Source organism: Thunnus maccoyii, chromosome 8 (assembly GCF_910596095.1).
Source record: "Thunnus maccoyii chromosome 8, fThuMac1.1, whole genome shotgun sequence".
Taxonomy (NCBI): Eukaryota; Metazoa; Chordata; class Actinopteri; order Scombriformes; family Scombridae; genus Thunnus; species Thunnus maccoyii.
Window position 1 is genome coordinate 33,625,154 of NC_056540.1, and position 22,038 is coordinate 33,647,191.

The 22,038-nt window shown below is 42.0% G+C and overlaps 1 protein-coding gene across 1 annotated transcript in view; it reads left to right on the top strand.

Moving 5' to 3' along the window:
- The first annotated feature begins 2,676 nt into the window (after nt 1-2,676).
- The window catches only part of LOC121901534 (diacylglycerol kinase theta), a 35,052-nt gene continuing 15,690 nt past the window's right edge, over nt 2,677-22,038 (top strand). Inside the window, exons 1-9 of the mRNA XM_042418373.1 lie at nt 2,677-3,815; nt 9,393-9,472; nt 11,544-11,643; nt 14,966-15,051; nt 16,798-16,923; nt 17,735-17,888; nt 19,384-19,452; nt 19,632-19,732; nt 21,695-21,909. Coding sequence (XP_042274307.1) covers nt 3,590-3,815; nt 9,393-9,472; nt 11,544-11,643; nt 14,966-15,051; nt 16,798-16,923; nt 17,735-17,888; nt 19,384-19,452; nt 19,632-19,732; nt 21,695-21,909 — 1,157 coding nt within the window. The 5' untranslated portion in view covers nt 2,677-3,589. The remainder of the gene's footprint in view (nt 3,816-9,392; nt 9,473-11,543; nt 11,644-14,965; nt 15,052-16,797; nt 16,924-17,734; nt 17,889-19,383; nt 19,453-19,631; nt 19,733-21,694; nt 21,910-22,038) is intronic.

The following is a 22,038-nucleotide window of genomic DNA, read 5'->3' on the forward strand; positions in this document are numbered from 1 at the left end:
ACTTAGCAGTTTATGTATTTCTATTTTACTATTTCTTTTTATGTAGCAGATTTCAGCAAATGTCTAATTTACATAATTCTGTGTTATGTTTGGTCTTGAATGTAAATGTAACAGTTTTGACACAAAAAAATAAGCTGGTTAGAATTTGACCTGGTTTGGATCAATATGACACAATAACACAATACTGTGTTAATGTTGTTTGACCCAGTTTTAGTGTTGGGTTATTTATCCAAAGTAAAGCTTGTTATAATCTATTTTACTCTTTTTAAACTGGGTTTGTTATTGAATGTCGTCTGCACATTGTTTTTGTACAAGAAACAAAACATTTGTGACAGTTTTTAGCTAAAACTTGTTGTTTGTAACACTGGCTCACAATAACAGACTGCTAATGTTAACCTGATGTTGTGTCGGTGCTTTATTGATCCAAACCGGGTAAAACTAAAAACACAGTGATTTTCAGTGTGTAGTGTTTAAAGATGTGTAAAATGGACAGTAAATACACAGAGGTTTGATGGTGGTTTAGTCCACACTGACCTCTGTTGTGTCTCAGTATTGAGACATTCGTGTTACAAACTGTAAAACACGGTAACTGATTTGTTTCTTCACTTGGAGGCTGAAGAACAAGCTGCAAACACAACACTGATGTACCATCACGTTATAAAGTCTGCTGTTTGGTAGCAGTGGAAGAAGTATTCAGATCCTTTACTGCAGTAAAAATACTAATACAGCAAAGTAAAAATACTCCTGCATGAAAAATACTAATACAGTAAAAGTACATAAGTATTATGAGCTTGATGTAGTTAAAGTATTGCAGTAAAAGTACATAAGTATTATGAGCTTGATGTAGTTAAAGTATTGCAGTAAAAGTACATAAGTATTATGAGCTTGATGTAGTTAAAGTATTGCAGTAAAAGTACATAAGTATTATGAGCTTGATGTAGTTAAAGTATTGCAGTAAAAGTACATAAGTATTATGAGCTTGATGTAGTTAAAGTATTGCAGTAAAAGTACATAAGTATTATGAGCTTGATGTAGTTAAAGTATTGCAGTAAAAGTAGTGGTTTGGTCCCTCTGACTGATATATTATTATATATGACATCATTAGATTATTAATAGTGAAGCATCAGTGTTAGAGCAGCATGTTACTGTTGTAGCTGCTGGAGGTGGAGCTAGTTTACACTACTTTATATACAGTTAGCTAGTTTAGTCCAGTGGTTCCCAACCTAGGGGTCGGGCCCCTCCAAAGGGTCAGCAGATAAATCTGAGGGGTGGTGAGATGATTAATGGGAGAGGAAAGAAGAAAAAACAAAGTTCTGATACACAAATCTGTTTTCAGTTTTTGGACTTTTTCTCTAATCTTTGATTTTTGCTGAAATATTGGATCATTTGAACATTTATTGAAATGAAAGCATGTGAGAAGTTTAGAGGGAAAAATCACTATTTGGTGGAGCTGTTAACAACTCATAGACATGTGAAATGTGACCCCGACTACACACTGCTTTTTGTAAGACGTCGAAAGACAAAAAGGTTGGAAACCACTGGTTTCATCTTTAACAATGTGTTGTATTTTAAAAGCTTGTTATATTATCCATTGTGTCAAATCTTCATCTGAAAAGTAACTAAAGCTGTCAAATAAATGTAGTGGAGTAGAAAGTACTACAAAGTAAATGTACTTAGTTACTTTCCACCACTGCTGTCTGATATTGGGCAGGTTGTGTAAATCAAGCTTTATTTGTTTAGCCCAACTATCACAAATAACTCATTTTCCTCAGAGGGCTTTACAGTCTGTACAACAATACAACGTCCTCCGTCCTTGGACCCTCGATTCAGAAAAGCAAAAACTAGGAGCTAAAACAGGCAAAAAGCTTCATAGAGCTGCAGAGTTAGTGACGATTCTGTGATGATTCACAAGAGGGAAAGCAAAAAGGAAATGAGAGATGAAATTAGGCAGGAAAGAAGAAGAAAAACAAAGTATGGGAGCGAAGAAATGAAAGGACAAAAAGGAAAAGATGAAGAAAATAGGAAGGAGTGGGAATGTTGTAAACAAGCAAAGACTGAAAGAAGAGGAAGACGGGGAGGAAGTGAGTAAAGAAAAAGAGGAAGGAAAGACGCAAAAGAAGAACAAAATAAGGAAGTAAAGGTATCTGTTCACACATGTTAATTATGACTGATTCATCCATACAATGAAATTCAGAAGATCTTCCACAGATGAAGGGAGGAAGGATGGAAAATTGGAGGGAGACAGGAAAGGAGGTAAAGGAAGAGGATGAAGGGGAGGTAAGGAAAGAAGGCGAGGGAAGGAGATGAAGGGGAGGGAGGGAGGAAAGAAAGCGAGGGAAGAGTATGAAAAGGAAGGAAGGAGGAAAGGAAGCAAGGGAAGTGGATGAAAGGGAAGGAGGGAGGAAAGGAGGTGAGGGAAGAGGATGAAGGGGAGGTAAGGAAAGGAGGCGAGGGAAGGAGATGAAGGGGAGGGAGGGAGGAAAGGAGGTGAGGGAAGAGGATGAAGGAGGGTAAGGAAAGGAGATGAAGGGGAGGGAAGAAGGAAAGGAGGCGAGGGAAGAGGATGAAGGGGAGGGAAGAAGGAGAGGAGGCGAGGGAAGAGGTTGAAGGGGAGGGAAGAAGGAAAGGAGGCGAGGGAAGAGGATGAAGGGGAGGGAGGAGTAAATCAGTGTTGGAGACTGACGCGGAAGAAGAATCAGCCTCGGAGAAGGAAGAAGAAACCCAAAATGAGGGCAGCCCCTCCGGCTCACTTCACACTTGTTGATTAGCGTTTATCTTCAGCCCTGCGGCGGGTTTGGACGCTTTCCCAGCCGGGCTCTCGTGTGTTTAACCCGCGTCTGGAGCTGCTAGTTTTAGGCTTCACGGCTGTGATTGTTACTGAAGCCTTTGACTCAAAATAACATCACCGACAGGCTCAGCATCCAGCTTCACTGGATCAACATTTCATCTTTTATTCATCCAGCTTCCCATGCAGGAAGCTCCGGGAATCACGCCGAGCACGGCGCCCTCTCCGCCGCGCAGCGCCGCTGGGTGGCACCGCTGTCTCCGGGCGGAGGGACTCTGATCTCGGCGTGGTGGGTGATCTCTCTGACGTCGAGAAGACTTCAAACCCGACCATTACTACCTCCCTGATATACCAGCGCAATGTTTTAAGAAGGTGAATACACGATTAATACTTCAGGAGTTGGATATTTAGCTAGCCTGTAAGGCGGGAAGCTCCGTGAGACACGCCGACCGCGGCGCCCTCTCCGCCGGGCAGCACCGCTGGGTGGCACCGCTGGGTCCAGCCGGTGGGATGACTCTCCAACGGGGGTTAGCGACGTCACGTTTAGAAGAAAACTAATCTCGTTTGGATCACAAAGTCGTGACCTACTCTGTATTTTAGGACCTGGGTAATTAGCTTCTGAAGCAGAGGAAGCTCAGCACTCGTACCGAACACAGCGCCCTTTCGCCGGGCTGCGCCGCTGTGTCCGGCCCGGTGGGATGTGTCGCCACTGGGGGTGGAACATTTTCTAGAGATCCAGGCTTTTCTGTATCTGAGCCCTTCCCAGTGTGCTTTCCCGCCTGTCGTGACTTTGTGTGTGAAGACATGGCCGACAGCGGCCGGGCCAGACCGGCGGACCCTGACGCCGCTGACAGCCGGACTGCGAGCCCTCTGACGGTGAAGAAGAGGGCGCAGCAGTCCCCCGGGCTCCGGCCCAAGTACCAGAGCTCCACAACGGGCCACTGCTTCAAGAGAGTCACCCTGACCAAACCCACCTTCTGCCACAGCTGCAGCGACTTCATGTGGGGGTTCCTCGGCTTCCTGTGTGAAGGTAAGACTGCAATAACTGATGCATTATGTAAAATATACCTTTAATTATTTAGAGCATAAAGTTGAAGTCATGTCCTGCATGCACTAAGTGCACAAACCGGTACTCCCAGTAGGAAGACAACCTCCAGCCCTGGCTGGCCTGCTCTGTATGAATGACAAGAGACCCAGTCAAGGAGTGTTTGGGGGTCTCCTTCAGCTCCTTCCAGTCACGTGATGCTGCCTTTTCAACTTGCACCATACTGCACAGATTTAACCTCCACCAGAGACATGGAGCTGATTCTGTCAGGTGTGACTGGTTCCCAGTTTGCTCAGTTTGAAAAAACAAAAAGTAAAGATGCAGATTGTGGAGTGTGTGTTCAGTGTTCAGTGTGTGTTTCACTGTGTTCAGTGTGTGTGTTCAGTGTGTATTCAGTGTGTGTTTCACTGTGTTCACTGTGTGTTCAGTGTGTATTTCAGTGTGTTCAGTGTGTGTTTCACTGTTTTCAGTGTGTGTGTGTGTGTGTGTGTGTGTGTGCTCAGTGTGTATTTCAGTGTGTTCAGTGTGTGTTTCACTGTTTTCAGTGTGTGTGTGTGTGTGTGTGTGTGTGTGTGCTCAGTGTGTGTTCACTGTGTGTACAGTGTGTGTTTCACTGTGTGTGTTCAGTGTGTGTTTCACTGTGTTCAGAGTGTGTTTCACTGTGTTCAGTGTGTGTTTCAGTGTGTGTGTGTGTTCAGAGTGTGTTTCACTGTGTGTTAATGTGATGATGTGATGGATCCTCTGCAGGCAGAAAAAGTGTGTGTGTGTGTGCATGCTTATGTGTGTGTGTGTGTGTGTGTGTGAGTGTGCCAGAGGAGGTGTAAAATGTCTGTTGCACAATTGTAGCTGCAGTCAAGTCGTGATTTACTTCCTCTGGTCGGCATGGCAACAGCAGATTGGCAGGGATGCTGGGTGTGGGGGAGTGAGTGAGTGAGTGTGTGTGTGTGTGTGTGTGTGTGCGTGTGTGTGTGTGTGCGTGTGTGTGTGTGTGTGTGAGTGAGGTGAGCAGAGACATGACCATCATCCTCTTCCTCCTCCTCCTCATCACAAACAGCAGCAGGCGCATTAAAAGCTGCAGCAGAACAACAACAATGCTGCTGCGGCTGATTACATAATGTTTCTTCTTTAAGCCGTCAGTTGGATTAAAACAGACCTGTGATGTCATCAAAGTGCTTCATCTGTGAATGTTTCCTGTTTTTATTATAATACTCGATTATTATTAATTTAACTGGAGGCCACAGCTGCACATTTCACTGCACATAGCCGCCCTGGTTTATTCCAACCAGGCTGACATTTCCATCAGTAATAATCATCACACATCTGGGAGCAGAGCGACATCAGAGTGACATCACTAACAAGAAGTCTGACAGGTTATTAATGATTCATTATTTAATCACTCTTAAGGCAGAATACCAAACATTTGCTGGTTCCAACTTCTCAAATGTGAGAATTTGCTGATTTTCTTCGTCTTATGTTAGTAAATTTCTAGGTTTTAGACTGTCGATCAGACTAAACAAGACAGTTGATGACATCTGACACGTTGGTCTCCATGAAAGTGTGATGGACATTTCTCACAATTCACTGATGTTTTGCAGACTAAAGGATTCATTGAGAAAATAATCAGCAGGTTAATCGATAATGAAAATAATCACTAGTAGCAGCCCTTCGTCACACTTAATAGTGGTCACGTGACTGTCAGTTCTCTCTGCTACAGTTTGGATCCACATGAAACTCTCCTGTTTGAATCATCATTACAAAAGATGAACGACTGAGTTAAAAATATCTGGTTGTCTTGTAAAAAGTTGAAGGTACAAGACTGCAGACATAAAAATTTTGGGGTAGAAATAAACTACGACTCCCAAGGTGCATTTCAGAGAGAAACAGCCAATCACTGTGCTTAAAATTCTGTCTCGTGTGCCTCTAACGGCGAACAGAAGCTAAAGATTTCTGTGTTGAGAAAACTTATTTTACAATCTGCAGAGTGAATCAGTTCACTTTTATTTCAGGGGTCACTGGGCAGAGGCTCATGGGTATTGTAGTATTCTATGACATGATTTGTCAGAAACAAAGTGTAAATAAGTGAAACTGGTGTCAGAATATGAACCAGTAGGATGGTTATATTATCCAGCAGAGTCCTGAGTTTCTGTGTTCAGTAACATCGAGGAAAACAATTAAAGAACGTTTCGAAATGGGAACAGAATGAGAAAAAGCAGCTGCTTCCACTTCACAACTCCATAAAGAAACACGACAGGTTGACTAACAAACTTAACAGTGTTTTACAAATTGTCAAAGAAGACTTTTGTGTGGACGAAGTAACGAGGCTCTTAAAAAACTAAACTACTGACGCCTTCGACTCCTGGAAAGGCAAATCCATGATTGGCTATTAATCATGTAATTTGGGATCTAATGTGCATATAGTAAACACTTAAAAACTATGAGAACAGCCTTTTACATAGCCTATGTAGTTCTTTAGAAAGTTTCTCTCCCTTCCTTTGTTACTGGGTTGCAGTTAGACGGGGCTAAACTAGGGAATTTATTACGTAATAAATACCTGCCCAATCATATTTAAGAGAAAGATGATTGACGTTGCTTTGCTTTTAGATAGATTGAGAATTCAAATTAGCCTGACATGGTTTGAAAGTTACTGTGTTAAGCTAACTAGCAGACTTGGCTACACCATCCAGATCTGTATTAATCACTGAGTGGATAAGTAGCTCAAAAGTGTAGCATAGCAATGCTAATGCTAACAGTTTCATGTAAGTGAATGAAAGATGCTAAAACACTTAGCTTCGTAGTCTGGAAGGTATAAATGAATAAAAACAGATATGTGTGGTCTACTCTAGTCTGCTAGTTAGCCGATTAGTCAAGATAACTAGTAGACCACTGGGGTAATTGATAATATGCTCAAAAGTTTTGAATAGAAAAGCTAATGCTAACCGTTTCATGTAAGTGAATGGCAGATGCTAAAACGATTAGCGCCATACTCCAGGAGGTACAGTTCAATAAAAACACAGTTTCAGGTGGTCTGACATTTGTTAGTTAGTGGATTATTCAAGCTTTCAACCAAGTAGAGTCCATTTGATAGATTAGATTTATTTCATATCAGCAAAACGTTTTAGTGAATGAATAGAAAATAAAACTACTTGAGCTGAAAGTGAGCTGTCAATCAAACGTGATCTGGACACGCCCACACAGTCCTGAGAAATGGTTTGAGCAGCCAAATGAGCTGTTTATGAGCTCAGTTTTCTAATAGTTATAAATGTTTATTTTCATTCAGATTTTTGTGGATGCTTAATGAGACACTCAACCCTGATATCATATATGCATTTTTATGATTTCAAGCCACGTTTCCAGAGACTTTAATGATCCTCTGACTTTCCATCTAGTGCCACCATGAGGTTTTCAGTTCTTTATTGAAATATCTCAACAACTATTGGATGGATTGCTGTGAAATTTGGTTCAGTCAATTAGTTGTTGAGTCTATAAAATGTCAGAAAATGGTGAAAAATGTCAATCATTGTTTCTCAAAATAGTTGCAGATTAATTTCCTGACAGTTGACTAATTGTTTAATTGACCAGTTGTTGCAGCTCTGGTGGAGACGTGAAGTTTCATCTGGTAAAAAATGTCATTTTGTCCAATACTTTAGTTAACGACCAAACACCTGCAAAACTAATGATTTTTCCATCAACCTCAGTGGTATTTTTGTGTAAAGCTGTAAACATGATAAAGAGTCTTCTTGTTCCTCAAACTGTCTTTTTTAAGTTTTAAATATAAGTTGAGTTTGATTGTATCTGTAGGAAACTGCTGCTGCTGCTAAATGGAACAAAAACCGCACTGGTGGTTGACCATGCAGCCAGAGCAGAGGGTTGTGGGGGATGTTTTTGACTTCAAGTGTTTTGTAGATTCAGTCTTGTAGGTCTGCAAATAATAAATATTTCATTGTAGATTATTTGTCCGATGTCCTGTGCTTCCTCGTGCTTCTAGTGTGGTTTTTTTTGTAGTTTAGGATCCTTTAAAGCATCTTGACTACCTTGAAAAGCGCTCGATAAACAAAATGTCCAACCATCTAAAACCCAAAGATATTTAGTTTATGATGATATAAAACACACGAGGAGAAGCTGCAACCAGAGAATGACACGGCACTTTTTGCATGATAAAAGACTAGAAATTAATTTATTATCAAAACTGCTGTCAAATAACATTCTGTGAAATGAATAAAACACTAAAACGTCTGAAGTCTCAGCAGCCGGCCGAGTCATTGCTGAGTCACTGTGATTGAATAACAGGCGTAATGATGACGGCGTGTTTGGAGCTCCTGGACAGGAAAAACCTGACTGATCTCCTCTGTCCAAGAGTTTTTTTTTTTGAGATGATGATGATGATGATGATGATGATGATGGCGACGCTGAGCTGAAACAGACACAAAAGTGTTTGACTGCAGAGCGTTTGTTGATGAGCTCAGAGAGTGAAACTGGCCGGAGTGAGCATGTGGTTTACCATAGTGTGACAGAACAGACAAAAACACCACAAACTAAATGTCAGTTGAGCAACGCAGGCAGGGCGGGGCGAGGCAGAGACGCATCCACACCTTCATTTAGCCCACACTCTCTCTTTTTTTTTCATGTGGTGTCGCATAGTATTATAGTTCTTTTATTAAGACGAGTTTCTGTGTAGGAAACCCTGAATTCATCAGGTCATTTAATCTGAACTCTGCAGTGTTTCCTCCTTTTGTTTAGATGAGAACGAAGACATTCTTTAAATAGCAGGGTTGAGAGGAGATCAAGTGTTGATATGTGTGACTTCTCGGTATTCACAGGGTGTTATAATAGAAGAAGAGTGAGAGGTGCTGCACTTCCTGCACCAGGAAAAAGTAGATTTCTTTAAGAATAATGAAGTTCATTATGTATTAGGACAATATGGATGATCTCTTTTATCGTGGAATATGTCATTTTATGTTGCAATAATAATACTTAAGTTATTACGTTTTTTTAGCAACTCAATTTAGAGCAATTACAGTAAGTGTATGGCTGCAACTAATGATTACTTTCATTACTGATTAAGTTGCTGATTAGTTGTTTGGTCCATAAACGGTGAAATATATGGATCAGTGTTTCCCAAAGTCCAAGACGACGTCCTCTAATGTCTTAGATTATCTTAGATGTTCAGTTTACCGTCACAGAGACTAAAGAAACCAGGAAATATTCACATTTAAGAAGCTGGAATCAGAGAATTTGGATGTTTTTCTTAAAGAATGACTCAAAATGATGCATCAGTTTAATAGTTGGCAGCTGACTGGTTGCTCATCGCAGCTCTAGTAAAACGTGGCTTTAACTTTAGCAGAAGTTAGTGATGAGGTGACTGTTGACATCTGATCAGCAGCAGTTCCTCTTGTGGGAAACGCTGAGCAAAAAGATGTCTTGAGAAAGTTTTTTAAAATGTGTTTTTGAAGTCAGAGAGCAGCTGCGTGCCAGTTGTGTGTTCGGGTCTGTAGGGATTTGAACCTCCACCCCCCGACGGTGTCGATGCCTTGCTGATGGGTCTGTTCTCTGTCTCCTCCTCAGTGTGTAACTTCATGTGTCATGAGAAATGCCTGAAGACGCTGCGTTCGGCTTGTTCCTGCATGGCTCCGTCTCTGGTCCGGGTGAGTAACAAACAGCTGCTGCTGCTGCTGCATCAGTGAAACTCTGCACAACCCCGACATGATGTTTATTGATCAGCACAGCACTGATCACAGAGCCTGACAAACTGCACTGATCAATACACCAGCGATAAACATAGACAGGCAGGAATGGAATGAGTTGACTTATCTTCCAGGTGTTTTTTTTTTTTCCTCACCTGTTCTCTGGGAAAATTCCTGCATCAAGACGTTATAATAAACAGGATTTCTGTCGGGAACGTGACACTCAGGGAATTGTTTACTGATCAGGACTCCAGCTGCTATGATTAATTACCACAAAGCAAATGAACCATGTGATTGATAAATCTGTTATCTGCTGTGTCCGTAACAGCAAGAAACAAAAACTTTCAGGTGCTTCAAACTGACATCAAATGTCAACTCTTGTCAACTTATTTTTTGATCTGATAGTTATTGATTTAAATCGTCATTTTGTCAGTTTTAAGCCTCATTCAGGCAGGATGAACATCACAAAGGGAATGAAATACTCTTTATGCACCTCGGTGATGTACTCATGGTTCAGGATGGCATTTTAAAAGTGACATATTCATCACATTTCCAGCTCTATATTATTATTCTAGGGCTCTACTGGAATATCTTTGCATGATTTCCAGTTAAAAACTCCTTATTTATCTTCTACTGGTCCTTTATGCAGCCCCTCAGTTCAGCCTCTGTCTGAAACAGGCCGTTTTAGCTCCTGTCTCTTTAAGGCCCCGCCTCCTGATGAGCCCACTCTGTTCTGATTGGTCAGCTTTCAGGAAGCTTCCTCCGGCTCCGGAGGCTACGTAAACAAACTATAGTAGCAGGATTTCACTTCTTTTTCTCCTTCTTTACTCCAAATGTCAACTTCTCAACTCTCTGTACATGTTGGAGCTGAATCACATCTGAAATATGAGAGTGAACAACACATGGAAACACCTTAGCAACCTCTTTAGCAACCACCTTAGCCACAAAGATTACACATTTATGGGCTTGTGACAAGCTGACGTCATTGTCAACATTCAAATTAGCCTGACATGGTTTGAAAGTTACTGTGTTAAGCTAACTAGCAGACTTGGTTACACCATCCAGATCTGTATTAATCACTGAGTGGAAAAGTAGCTCAAAAGTGTAGCATAGTAATGCTAATGCTAACTGTTTCATGTAAGTGAATGAAAGATGCTAAAACAATTAGCTTCGTAGGCTGGAAGGTATAAATGAATAAAAACAGATATGTGTGGTCTACTCTAGTCTGCTAGTTAGCCGATTAGTCAAGATAACCAGTAGACCACTGGGGTAATTGATAATATGCTCAAAAGTTTTGAATAGAAAAGCTAATGCTAACCGTTTCATGTAAGTGAATGGAAGATGTTAAAACGATTAGCATCATACTCCAGGAGGTATAGTTAAATAAAAACACAGTTTCAGGTGGTCTAACCTAGTTTGTTAGTTAGTGGATTATTCAAGCTTTCAACCAAAAAGCAGAATATGTCCCCTTTAACCACGGGGAAATGACAGGATCTGGTCTGGACAGGAGCATTCAACAGGACAAAGACAAAAACTTCCTCAGAGCTGAAGGTGAGGCAGAGATACTGCGTGAGGTGAAGAAGAGTCAAAAATCCGTCTCAGAGTCATAACCGAACACAGACATGAAACACATATTGATGTCATTCAGTGCGACTTTCACTTCCTGACTATTTCATTATCTCTGATTTCCAATAAACCTCATAAATCCACTTAGAAACCAGAGATTAAAGAGGCTGCAGAACCTGAGAATCATCACGTTTAAGTTTTCTTCAGTAATCAGTGATCAGTGATAGTCATCTGAACGTCATGTTACACTGCAGACAGATGATTCACATGACTTTATCGGAGACTGTTTGACTAAATGTGAACTAATACGACATAAAAACGGGTCTTTTATGTGGTTTTGTGGCCGACGTGTCGCTGTCGGCATGTTTCCATCTCAAGATTAGCAAAAGGAAAGTGTTGTGTTTTTTTTATCTTATTTCACCGAACGTCGTCATGCTAACGTGTCAACATGTGCTGCCCCCCGCAGGTCCCGGTGGCTCACTGCTTCAGTCCAGCTGGTCAGAAGAAACGTTTCTGCTGCGTCTGCAGGAAGCAAACGGAGGGAAGCACGGCGCTGCGCTGTGAAGGTCAGACCAGTACCGTCACCCGGTAGACCAGTTTAACTAACATCTACTATCAAGTGTATTATCACCGCAGGAAAAAACACTATTGCAATGTCACACTATAGTGGCAAAGTCCCTCTTTTTGTTACTATACTTCCACCACAGCTCAACAGGAAACACTGTCCGAGGAAACACAAAGAGGGGAAATTTTATTTATATAGCACCAAATCACAACAAAGGTCATCTCAGGGCACTTTTCACATTCCCGCCATGAGCAGCACTTGGCGACAGCGGTAAGGAAAAACTCCCCTTTAACGGGAAGAAACCTCAAGCAGAACCGGACTCTAGGTGGGCGGACATCTGCTTTGACCGGTCGGGTTGAGAGAGAGAGAAGAGGGTGGGGAGTGAGGGGTTGGGGGGGGGGGGGGTAATATTACGTAAGTGAAAAAAGGCAGTCCTTGAAATTTGTTTTATGTGGGAGTTGAAGGACATATCCTGATCAAAGATAACACCCAGATTCTTTACGGTGGTGCTGGAGGCCAGGGTAATGCCATCCAGAGTAGCCTAGCTTAGCACTGCTAGCCTAGCGCCACCAAAAAAATACAACAACTCCGAGGCTGCCAGCAAGACTGTACCTGTATGAAGACTGTGTGATCTCTTTTTCTAGTTTTAGTCAGAACACGTGCAGCTGCATTCTGGACCAGCTGGAGAGTCTTTAGAGACTTGTTAGAGCAGCCTGATGATAAGGAACTGCAATAATCCAGCATAGAAGTAACAAATGTGAGGACTAGTTTTGCTGCATCTTTTTGGGACAGGATATGCCTGATTTTTGCAATATTACATAGCTGAAAAAAGGCAGTCCTTGAAATTTGGGAGTTAAAGGACATATCCTGATCAAAGATAACTCCCAGATTCCTTACAGTGGTGCTGGAGGCCAGGGTAATGCCATCCAGAGTAGCTATATCATTAGATAATGTGTTTCTAAGATGTTTAGGGCCAAGCATAATAACTTCAGTTTTGTCTGACTTTAGTGGCAGAAAATTGCAGGTCATCCAGGTCTTTATGTCCTTAAGGCATGCTTGGAGTTTCGTTAACTGATTGGTTTCATCTGGCTCTATTGATAAATATATTTGGGTATCATCTGCATAGCGATGAACATTTATGGAGTGTTTCCGGATAATATTACCAAGAACAGAACCTTGAAAGACTGTAAATGTGTCAGATATCCACTTGATATGACTAACTCAGACTGATGAAGCTGAATATAAGCTTCACACAGACTTTTAAATGCATTGAAAGCACATTTGAAGGATCTTTTTAATATCCAGTATGAACAGGAGGAATGATTACAGCGAGGAAAACCTCTTTCACTGTTCATATGGACACCTGACTGCTGGTTTATAAGACACACTGGGAACACTGGGAACCTGCACTTTGTGAACTTCTAGTTCATGTTGGCGGCTTGTAAGGTTAATTCTCATTTGTTCAAAGCACAAGTGATGTGAAAACTGATCATTTAACAGATATTTTTTTACAGTTTCAACATGTTCCTGCTTTTCTCTGTTACACAAAAAAATAGTAGTAGAGAAACGGCAGAAGAATGAAAACAGCACATGCTTTGTAAACCTCGTTGTACAGAATGTGTGTCAGCTCCTGTCTTTAGACTCTTTCCCTCTGTCTGAGACTGATATGAATGATTTTGCTGGTGTTGATGAAGAAATGCTCAGGAATGAAGTAATGCAACTAAAACCCTCCACCTGCTCGCTTTGCCACATCCCAACACCTTCTTTAAGACTGTTTACTTGTCTAGAACTGCTAGTGTGAAGAAAAGTAATCTGAACCTTTCTTTTTTAAGTAAAAGTCTCGAGAAATTAGTATCTAAACAGCTAAAATGATTACCTAAATTTCATTTGAGAGTTTCAATCTGGCTTCCGTCCTCGCCGCAGCACTGAGACGTCGTTAGTTAAAGGTGTAAATGAGCTGAGAACGGCCTTTTAGTTGCTCCCCAGGTGAGGACAAAGAACTACAGGGAGGCGACAATTAGTGTCTGTGGTCCTCGCTGCAGGAACAGTCTGCTGGAGGAGCTGAGAGCATCGCAACACCTTTTAAAAGATATTTTAAGACCTTTTTAGCTTAGCATTCGCTTAATCCATTTATCCAGTCATTTATTCATGGCGGCCCGCTGCAAAATAAACATTGACCACAATTTAATTTACTATTTAAAATGGGTAAAATCTAATTTCATTGTAGAGCCTCCTCTCTGAATCAAAACATGATGATGCTTTGATTCAGGAAGGATCGTTGTCGGCTTTTCCTGCAGAGAAAACGACTGAATAGAATCAAACCACAGTTATCAAACTCTCAGTATCTCATGAACACCTGCACACATTTGTCCACGTTAATCTATGTTCTTAACACAAAATATAGCCGGGTGGTCGAGATTAGCACGCTGCACGGTAGCTGCATGCTATTTGCAGTGGAGCACCTTATCTACAGTATTGTTTAATAATTAATTGAAGAAAGAGCAGGTGTACGGCTGAACTGAGCTTTTACATTTAGCAACAGTGTGATGCACCACATTTAAAGGATGAAAGGAAAATTAATCTGTGTAATTTTTGTTGCCTCAAAATATTCAAATACAAGCAGCTGGTCGGTTGAAAACAAAGACCAAATTTGCATTTTTCTCTCTATGACTTCCTGAAAGTTTGTTCATTTACATGTAAAGACGTTGAGCTGCTGCCGCTGAGTGTTTTTACTGAAGCTCAGCTGCTGTCCTGCAGGAAACGGAGCAGTGACAGTGAGTTTAGACCGGACAGACGACAGGAAGTAGAGAACAGACACCTGCAGGGCTCAGGAGGGAAAATATCAAAAAAATGCTGCTCATAAAGTTAGTAAATGACTTAGTTTTACCTTCTATTTACTATATTTAAGTATAAATAAGTATCACTGTGTTTAGATTGTTCACAGGCTGTTATTATGTTAAATAATTCAACTGTGAACTAAAATGAAATTAGAAGGTTTTATTAATAACATACTCAGTGTGCAGAAGTCAAGTTTTATCTATAATGAGCTGCTGAAATGTGTAAAATTGTGCCGTACAGGCTGTAAAGTTCCTGAGCAGATGTTTGTTGTGACTTGTGGCTGAACCTGTGACCTCTGACCTCACATTCCAGACACAAGCTGTGAGTCAGATTACATGTCAGCGATATAACAGCAGTGTAATATAAGACGTTACGTTCCTGTCTGACAGCTACTGCGGCGCTGTGTTTTAGTTATGAGTCACAGTAAATAACTGGCTTTAACGTGTGTGTGTGTGTGTGTGTGTGTGTGTGTTTGTGTGTGTCAGTGTGTGAGCTGCAGGTCCACACTGACTGCGCCGTCTTCAGCTGCGCCGACTGTCGCAGTTGTCACCTGGACGGGACTCTGGAGCAGGTGAGTCCTGACGTGTTCTGAAACTGAAGGTATAGACTGAGTTACAACTGTAGATGTTTAATGAGTAACTACACACTAAGATGTTGTTGTTGTTGTTGTTTTTTTTACACTGTACACATGATCACAGATGTCTGTTGTTGGTGTATGATGGTGATTTTTTTCAACAATACACATATTGTGTGTAAAAAAAACACAAACAAACTGCTTTTTCTGCTCAGAATTAGCTTATTTCTGTCTGCTTGGATTTGAAAATTCAGTTCCTCACCTCCCTAAACGTGATGTCATTTTATTTATTTATTTATTTGGATCCCCGTTAGCCAATACCAAGGTAGCAACTACTCTTTCTGTTGTCCACACACGTGAACATTACATCATAATGCAAAACAATAGTGTGATAAAGTCCCTTTTAAAGGTAAAGGCAACAATAGCAAGAACCCACATTATATCTAAATAATCAATAAAAAACATTTGATACAGCTCAGAAACGGTTGTTATCACTAAAAACAGCACATACAGTGTTTAGGAATAAAATGACTTAACGATCATATGGTCACATGTTCTGCTTCTTATTGGAGAGAAGCTGATGTTCTGGTGATAAGCAAGACTCTGACGTCTGTTGCATATATGAGACGGCAGAGAGGCTGGTTTCATCTTTAAAAGCTTGTTATATTATCCATTGTGTCAAATCTTCATCTGAAAAGTAACTAAAGCTGTCAAATAAATGTAGTGGAGTAGAAAGTACAATATTTCCCTCTGAAATGTAGAAAGTAGCATCACAACATTGTACTTAAGTAAACAGCAGGAAGTTAAAGTAAATCAACATTTGTTGTCTTTAAATCAGCAGCCGTTCTCAGTGTTTCAGGTTCTCGGCAGCATCTCGGAGAAGTCGCCACAGTTCTTCTTCTGCTGCTTCTGTCTCTTCATGTTAATCCCAGAATGACTCCATGATGTGGAGATCAGACACTGATGATAGTTCATTATGACTCCGGCTGCAGACGATCAGACGCCTCACTGATGCTGCTGCTGCTTCATGGAAAAGAATCTAAACATCTAAAGTGATTAAAACATTTGCACAGCACAAAACAAACGATTAGACGACAGCGAACAACGTCTGCACAGATCAAACTGGATTATAAATAGTGTGTGTGGGCGTTTAGACACAGTGTGACTGTCGGGGTTTCTACTAGTAACAGTGATCTACAGTAGGAACTGGAGCTGACTGGACACTGTGTGTGTGTGTGTGTGTGTGTGTTGGTGTCAGATTAATGACTAACTTGATTGAGTGTTATTGATCAGAGTTCAGTCTGACTGATCGCCCGACACCTGCCGCCGTCACACACTCTTTAATCAAAGACTTCTTGTGAGAACAAGTGGAGCAGAGTGAATGAAGAGGTTTGAATGTGTGTGTGTGGATTGATCGGTCACACATAGCTGTTGATTAAAATCAATAGCGTGGAGCTGAAAACCAGTTCGGCCATCAACAGGAAACCAGCAGCAGACGTCAGAGATGGACTAATAGCTCGATAGCTGACAGGAAGCGGTCATCAAAATTCAGCCGATACATTCGTTCAGTCATTGATCTGTGAATCAGGCGTGACGGCCCTCGTCCCGCGGCTTCCTGTCTCTTCCCTCCATCTTCATGTGGTGGACTTATGGCGACACACACAGTTCATGTACAGTGTTTAATGTGGCAGAAATCTACTTATATGAATAAGCCTGAACAGGATCTACTTTGTGTCGTTGCAGGATACGTTCCACCACCACTGGAGGGAGGATAACCTAGCGTCGGCGGCGAGGTGTGAGGTTTGTCGGCGTTCCCGCGGTTCATCTGAAGTCCTGGCGGGGATGAGGTGTGAGTGGTGCGGCATCACGGTAAGAACCAGCTGAGAACCACAACCACACAGCTCCACGTGGAGGCTGGTAGTAAAGGACGAGTTCAGTCAGTGTGTCTTTAAACCAGCAGTCAGGTGTCTGTAATCATTGTGATGGAGGCCAAAATCCACAGTGTGTCCACACAGTCATTTAAAAGTCTGTGTGAAGCTTCTATTCAGCTTCAGCAGTCTGAGTTAGTCATATCAAGTGGATATCTGACACATTTACAGTCTTTTTAGCATCAAATTCTCCTCTTTGTGTTTCCTCGGACAGTGTTTCCCTGTTGAGCTGCAGGTGGAAGTATAGTAACAAAAAGAGGAACTTTGGCACTAAAAAGACTGTAACGTTGAAAGATATCTACTTGATTTGACTCATTTGGACGCTGAAGCTTCATATTAGCTTCAGATAAACTTTGAAATACATTTTTGTCCTCCATCACTTCCATTGTAAGGTCATTATGAAGGGATCTTCTAATGGTCAGTATGAACAGGAGGAATGATTACAGCAAAAACAACAGCTTTAATGTTCATTTAGGCTCCTGACTGTTGATTTAAGACACACTGGAAAAAGTGTGAACTGTCCTTTAATGCACCTTCAGATTCACTGTGTCACCTGCTTTTAAATGTGATTACTTGCAAATAGAGATTAGATTATTTGGTTTCATCAACAGCTTTAGATAAATCTGTGCAGGAAATCTTAACAGTAGAATTTTGGCTCGTCAGCTGATAAATAAACTCTTAAATATCAATATCAGCCTCAAAAAAATGTCATTGTGTGATATTTCTTCATGCTGTCTGTGTCGTCTCTGCAGAGCCACGTGTCGTGTTACCTCAGCGTGCCACCAGAGTGCACTATGGGACGTCTGCGCTGCATGCTGCTGCATCCGGCCTGCGTCCGCCTCGACTCCAGAAACTTCAGCAAGATGCACTGTTACCGCATCACCGAGAGCTGCAGCCAAGACCTGGGTACACATGCACACACACGCACGCACGCACACACACACACACCTCCAAACCACATCCTCTCTGCTGCTGCTCACACAAACTGTGTGTGAAGCAGAAACACTCGTTTCATTTCCTGACGCTTCTCTCTGATCTGAGCTGTGAAACTAAAGGATGTTTTTCACAAAATTGTGATGTTGATAACGGTGACTGTGTCTGTCCCGCCTGATGTGTAATATATCTGTTGATTCCAGCTGTGGAAGAAGTACTCAGATCCTTTTCTTAAGTAAATGTAAAAATACTCCATTACAAGTAAAAGTCCTGCATGAAAAGTAAAAGTACACAAGTGCGACCAGGTAAATTTACTTGAGGTACTAAAAGTAACAGGAAATGAGGCTGCGACTACATCAAATACATCTAATAAAGTACGTTATTAATACTGATGAATCAGTGCATAAGCAGTCATTTATAGTTATTTGATCTTCAGGAGTCACAAGATAAATCTGACTGGGAGATGAAACTGCATCCAAATTTTTCTCTCATCTTTGCATTTTTGTGAAGTTTTTGTGAGTTTTACTTTTATTACTATTAAACTGCTGGTTTAATCTTAAATAATGCAGCATAATTTAGAAGCTTGTCTTTAAGTCTTCAAGTAAAATCTTTATCTGATAAATAACTAAAGCTGTCAAATAAATGTAGTGGAGTAGAAAGTACAATATTTCCCTCTGAAATGTAGTGGAGTGGAAGTATAAAGTAGCATTGAGTGAAGTAAATATACTATCTAAAACAAGAGTTCCTGTTTTAAAGTCAACAGTGAGGTTAGTTGATCATTTCAGAGTAAGTTGAACATTGTTTCTTGACATTGCTGTAAAGTTTTTCACACACTCACAGCTTTAGTTTCTTTTGGGGATGACCTCAAAGCCACAACAAATACATTTTTAGAGGTTAATGATTCGATGCAGCAGAGAGCAGGTGGGAAAATGTATTTTTTTGTGATTTTTGTGAACTTGTCCTTTAAGTCTTTTCATCTCTTAAAAACTATTAGAAAGTGAAAGCAGCTGTTTGTTTTTTATTTCTCGGCCAAAGTGCACAAAGAAAAGACACCATTTCCAAGAATTTAGAAACTGAAACTGAGAGGAAAACTATATTCAAGGCTATATAAGACAATTAAGAAGATATTAGATATAGTTTTTGCCAGGACTGCAGTGACTCAACCAATTTAACTTCATGATGTTCCTAAACTCAATATTTAAAATGTTTCTTCTCTTTTCCTTATGTTTCCTTGTTTATTGTTTTCCACAATTCCAGCCCTTTAAAACTGACACAAATTCTCCAAAAATAACAAAGTTTGACAATTTCAAATCCGTCTGCACATTGTTTGAGCCGCCTTTTTTAAAGCTTTTATGCCCAACTCTGTCCTAAACTTACTGCATCGTGATTCTAAACCATCAGGAAGTTCTCGAGCCTTAAATATCTGCTGTTATCTCTCTGACTGACTTTCTCACTGTGTTTTTATCAGATAACTCGGATGACGTCGATCCATCCGCTGCGGTGTCAAAAGACGGTCAGCCGGCTGCTTCAGACCCCGGTCAGTTCCAACACCCAATCTTTGACCTGTCGCTCAAACGTTACAAACTTATGTTGTTTGTCCAAACTTTGTTCAAACTCACAGAACCCAAAGATACCAATCTTTATATGTGTGTGTGTGTGTGTGTGTGTGTGTGTGTGTGTGTGTGTGTGTGTGTGTGTGTGTGCTCTGTCTCACAGGTAAACAGTTTCTCAAGGTGTTTGACGGTGATGATGCAGCCAAGCGTGGAAACTTCCGACTGATCTCCATCTTAAGAGCCACCAGAAATGAGGAAGTGGTGGTGAGAAATCTGCTTCTTCAAAACATTTTACACACTGCCACTGCTATTTTTATCACTACTACTATGTCTAACACCACTACTATTACTACTACCACCTACAGAGCAGATATCCGGTGTACAGTAAAAAAAAAAACTTAGTAGAAAAATCCTAAGTAAGTCATATATGTATCTGTCTTTTAAAATAAAATCAGGTAAAACAGGTTTAAGTTTAGGTTTTATGCACCCGTGTTGTCCTGCAGGAGTCTAACAGTGTAGTACCCGTGTAGTCCTGCAGGAGTCTAACAGTGCAGTACCCTTGTTGTCCTGCAGGAGTCTAACAGTGTAGTACCCTTGTTGTCCTGCAGGAGTCTAACAGTGCAGTACCCGTGTTGTCCTGTGTTGTTCTGCAGGAGTCTAACAGTGCAGTACCCGTGTTGTCCTGCAGGAGTCTAACAGTGCAGTACCCGTGTTGTCCTGCAGGAGTCTAACAGTGCAGTACCCGTGTAGTCCTGCAGGAGTCTAACAGTGTAGTACCCGTGTAGTCCTGCAGGAGTCTAACAGTGCAGTACCCTTGTTGTCCTGCAGGAGTCTAACAGTGCAGTACCCGTGTAGTCCTCCAGGAGTCTAACAGTGCAGTACCCTTGTTGTCCTGCAGGAGTCTAACAGTGCAGTACCCTTGTTGTCCTGCAGGAGTCTAACAGTGCAGTACCCTTGTTGTCCTGCAGGAGTCTAACAGTGTAGTACCCGTGTAGTCCTGCAGGAGTCTAACAGTGCAGTACCCTTGTTGTCCTGCAGGAGTCTAACAGTGCAGTACCCTTGTTGTCCTGCAGGAGTCTAACAGTGCAGTACCCTTGTTGTCCTGCAGGAGTCTAACAGTGTAGTACCCGTGTAGACCTGCAGGAGTCTAACAGTGCAGTACCCTTGTTGTCCTGCAGGAGTCTAACAGTGCAGTACCCTTGTTGTCCTGCAGGAGTCTAACAGTGTAGTACCCGTGTAGTCCTGCAGGAGTCTAACAGTGCAGTACCCGTGTAGTCCTGCAGGAGTCTAACAGTGCAGTACCCGTGTAGTCCTGCAGGAGCCTAACAGTGCAGTGCCCGTGTAGTCCTGCAGGAGTCTAACAGTGCAGTGCCCGTGTAGTCCTGCAGGAGTCTAACAGTGCAGTACCCGTGTAGTCCTGCAGGAGTCTAACAGTGCAGTACCTGTGTTGTCCTGCAGGAGACTAACAGTGCAGTGCCCGTGTAGTCCTGCAGGAGTCTAACAGTGTAGTACCCGTGTTGTTCTGCAGGAGTCTAACAGTGCAGTACCCGTGTAGTCCTGCAGGAATCTAACAGTGCAGTGCCCGTGTAGTCCTGCAGGAGTCTAACAGTGCAGTACCCGTGTAGTTCTGCAGGAGACTAACAGTGCAGTACCCGTGTAGTTCTGCAGGAGTCTAACAGTGCAGTACCCGTGTAGTTCTGCAGGAGACTAACAGTGCAGTACCCGTGTAGTTCTGCAGGAGTCTAACAGTGCAGTACCTTTGTTTCTTGCAGGAGTCTAACAGTGCAGTACCCTTGTTGTCCTGCAGGAGTCTAACAGTGCAGTACCCTTGTTGTCCTGCAGGAGACTAACAGTGCAGTACCTTTGTTTCTTGCAGGAGTCTAACAGTGCAGTGCCCGTGTAGTCCTGCAGGAGTCTAACAGTGCAGTACCCGTGTTGTCCTGCAGGAGTCTAACAGTGCAGTACCCGTGTTGTCCTGCAGGAGTCTAACAGTGCAGTACCCGTGTTGTCCTGCAGGAGTCTAACAGTGCAGTACCCGTGTTGTCCTGCAGGAGTCTAACAGTGCAGTACCCGTGTTGTCCTGCAGGAGTCTAACGGTGCAGTACCCGTGTTGTCCTGCAGGAGTCTAACAGTGCAGTACCCGTGTTGTCCTGCAGGAGTCTAACAGTGTAGTACCTCTGTTGTCCTGCAGGAGTCTAACAGTGTAGTACCTCTGTTGTCCTGCAGGATGCGGCACTCAGAGCCTTCTACCTCCCTGACGAACCACAGGACTTTGAGCTTCATGAGATCGGCGGTCTGCAGCGTCTCCATAGTGATGACATCCTGAACCGGAACGGCAGTCCGGATAACAGGAGCTCGCTGAAGGATGGCGGTGACACCTGGCTGCTGAGGGCCAAACCCAGAGACACTGAGGTCATCAAGGTGTACGCTGCCTGGCCCAGGTCAGCAGGATGATCTTTTATTCTACAAATGTAAAAGAAACAAAGTGCACAAGTTAGATTTCGTAGACTCTTTCTTATATTTTACCAGTAAATGATCCCTGAATTTGCTCAGATGTGCTGTTTTTTTCT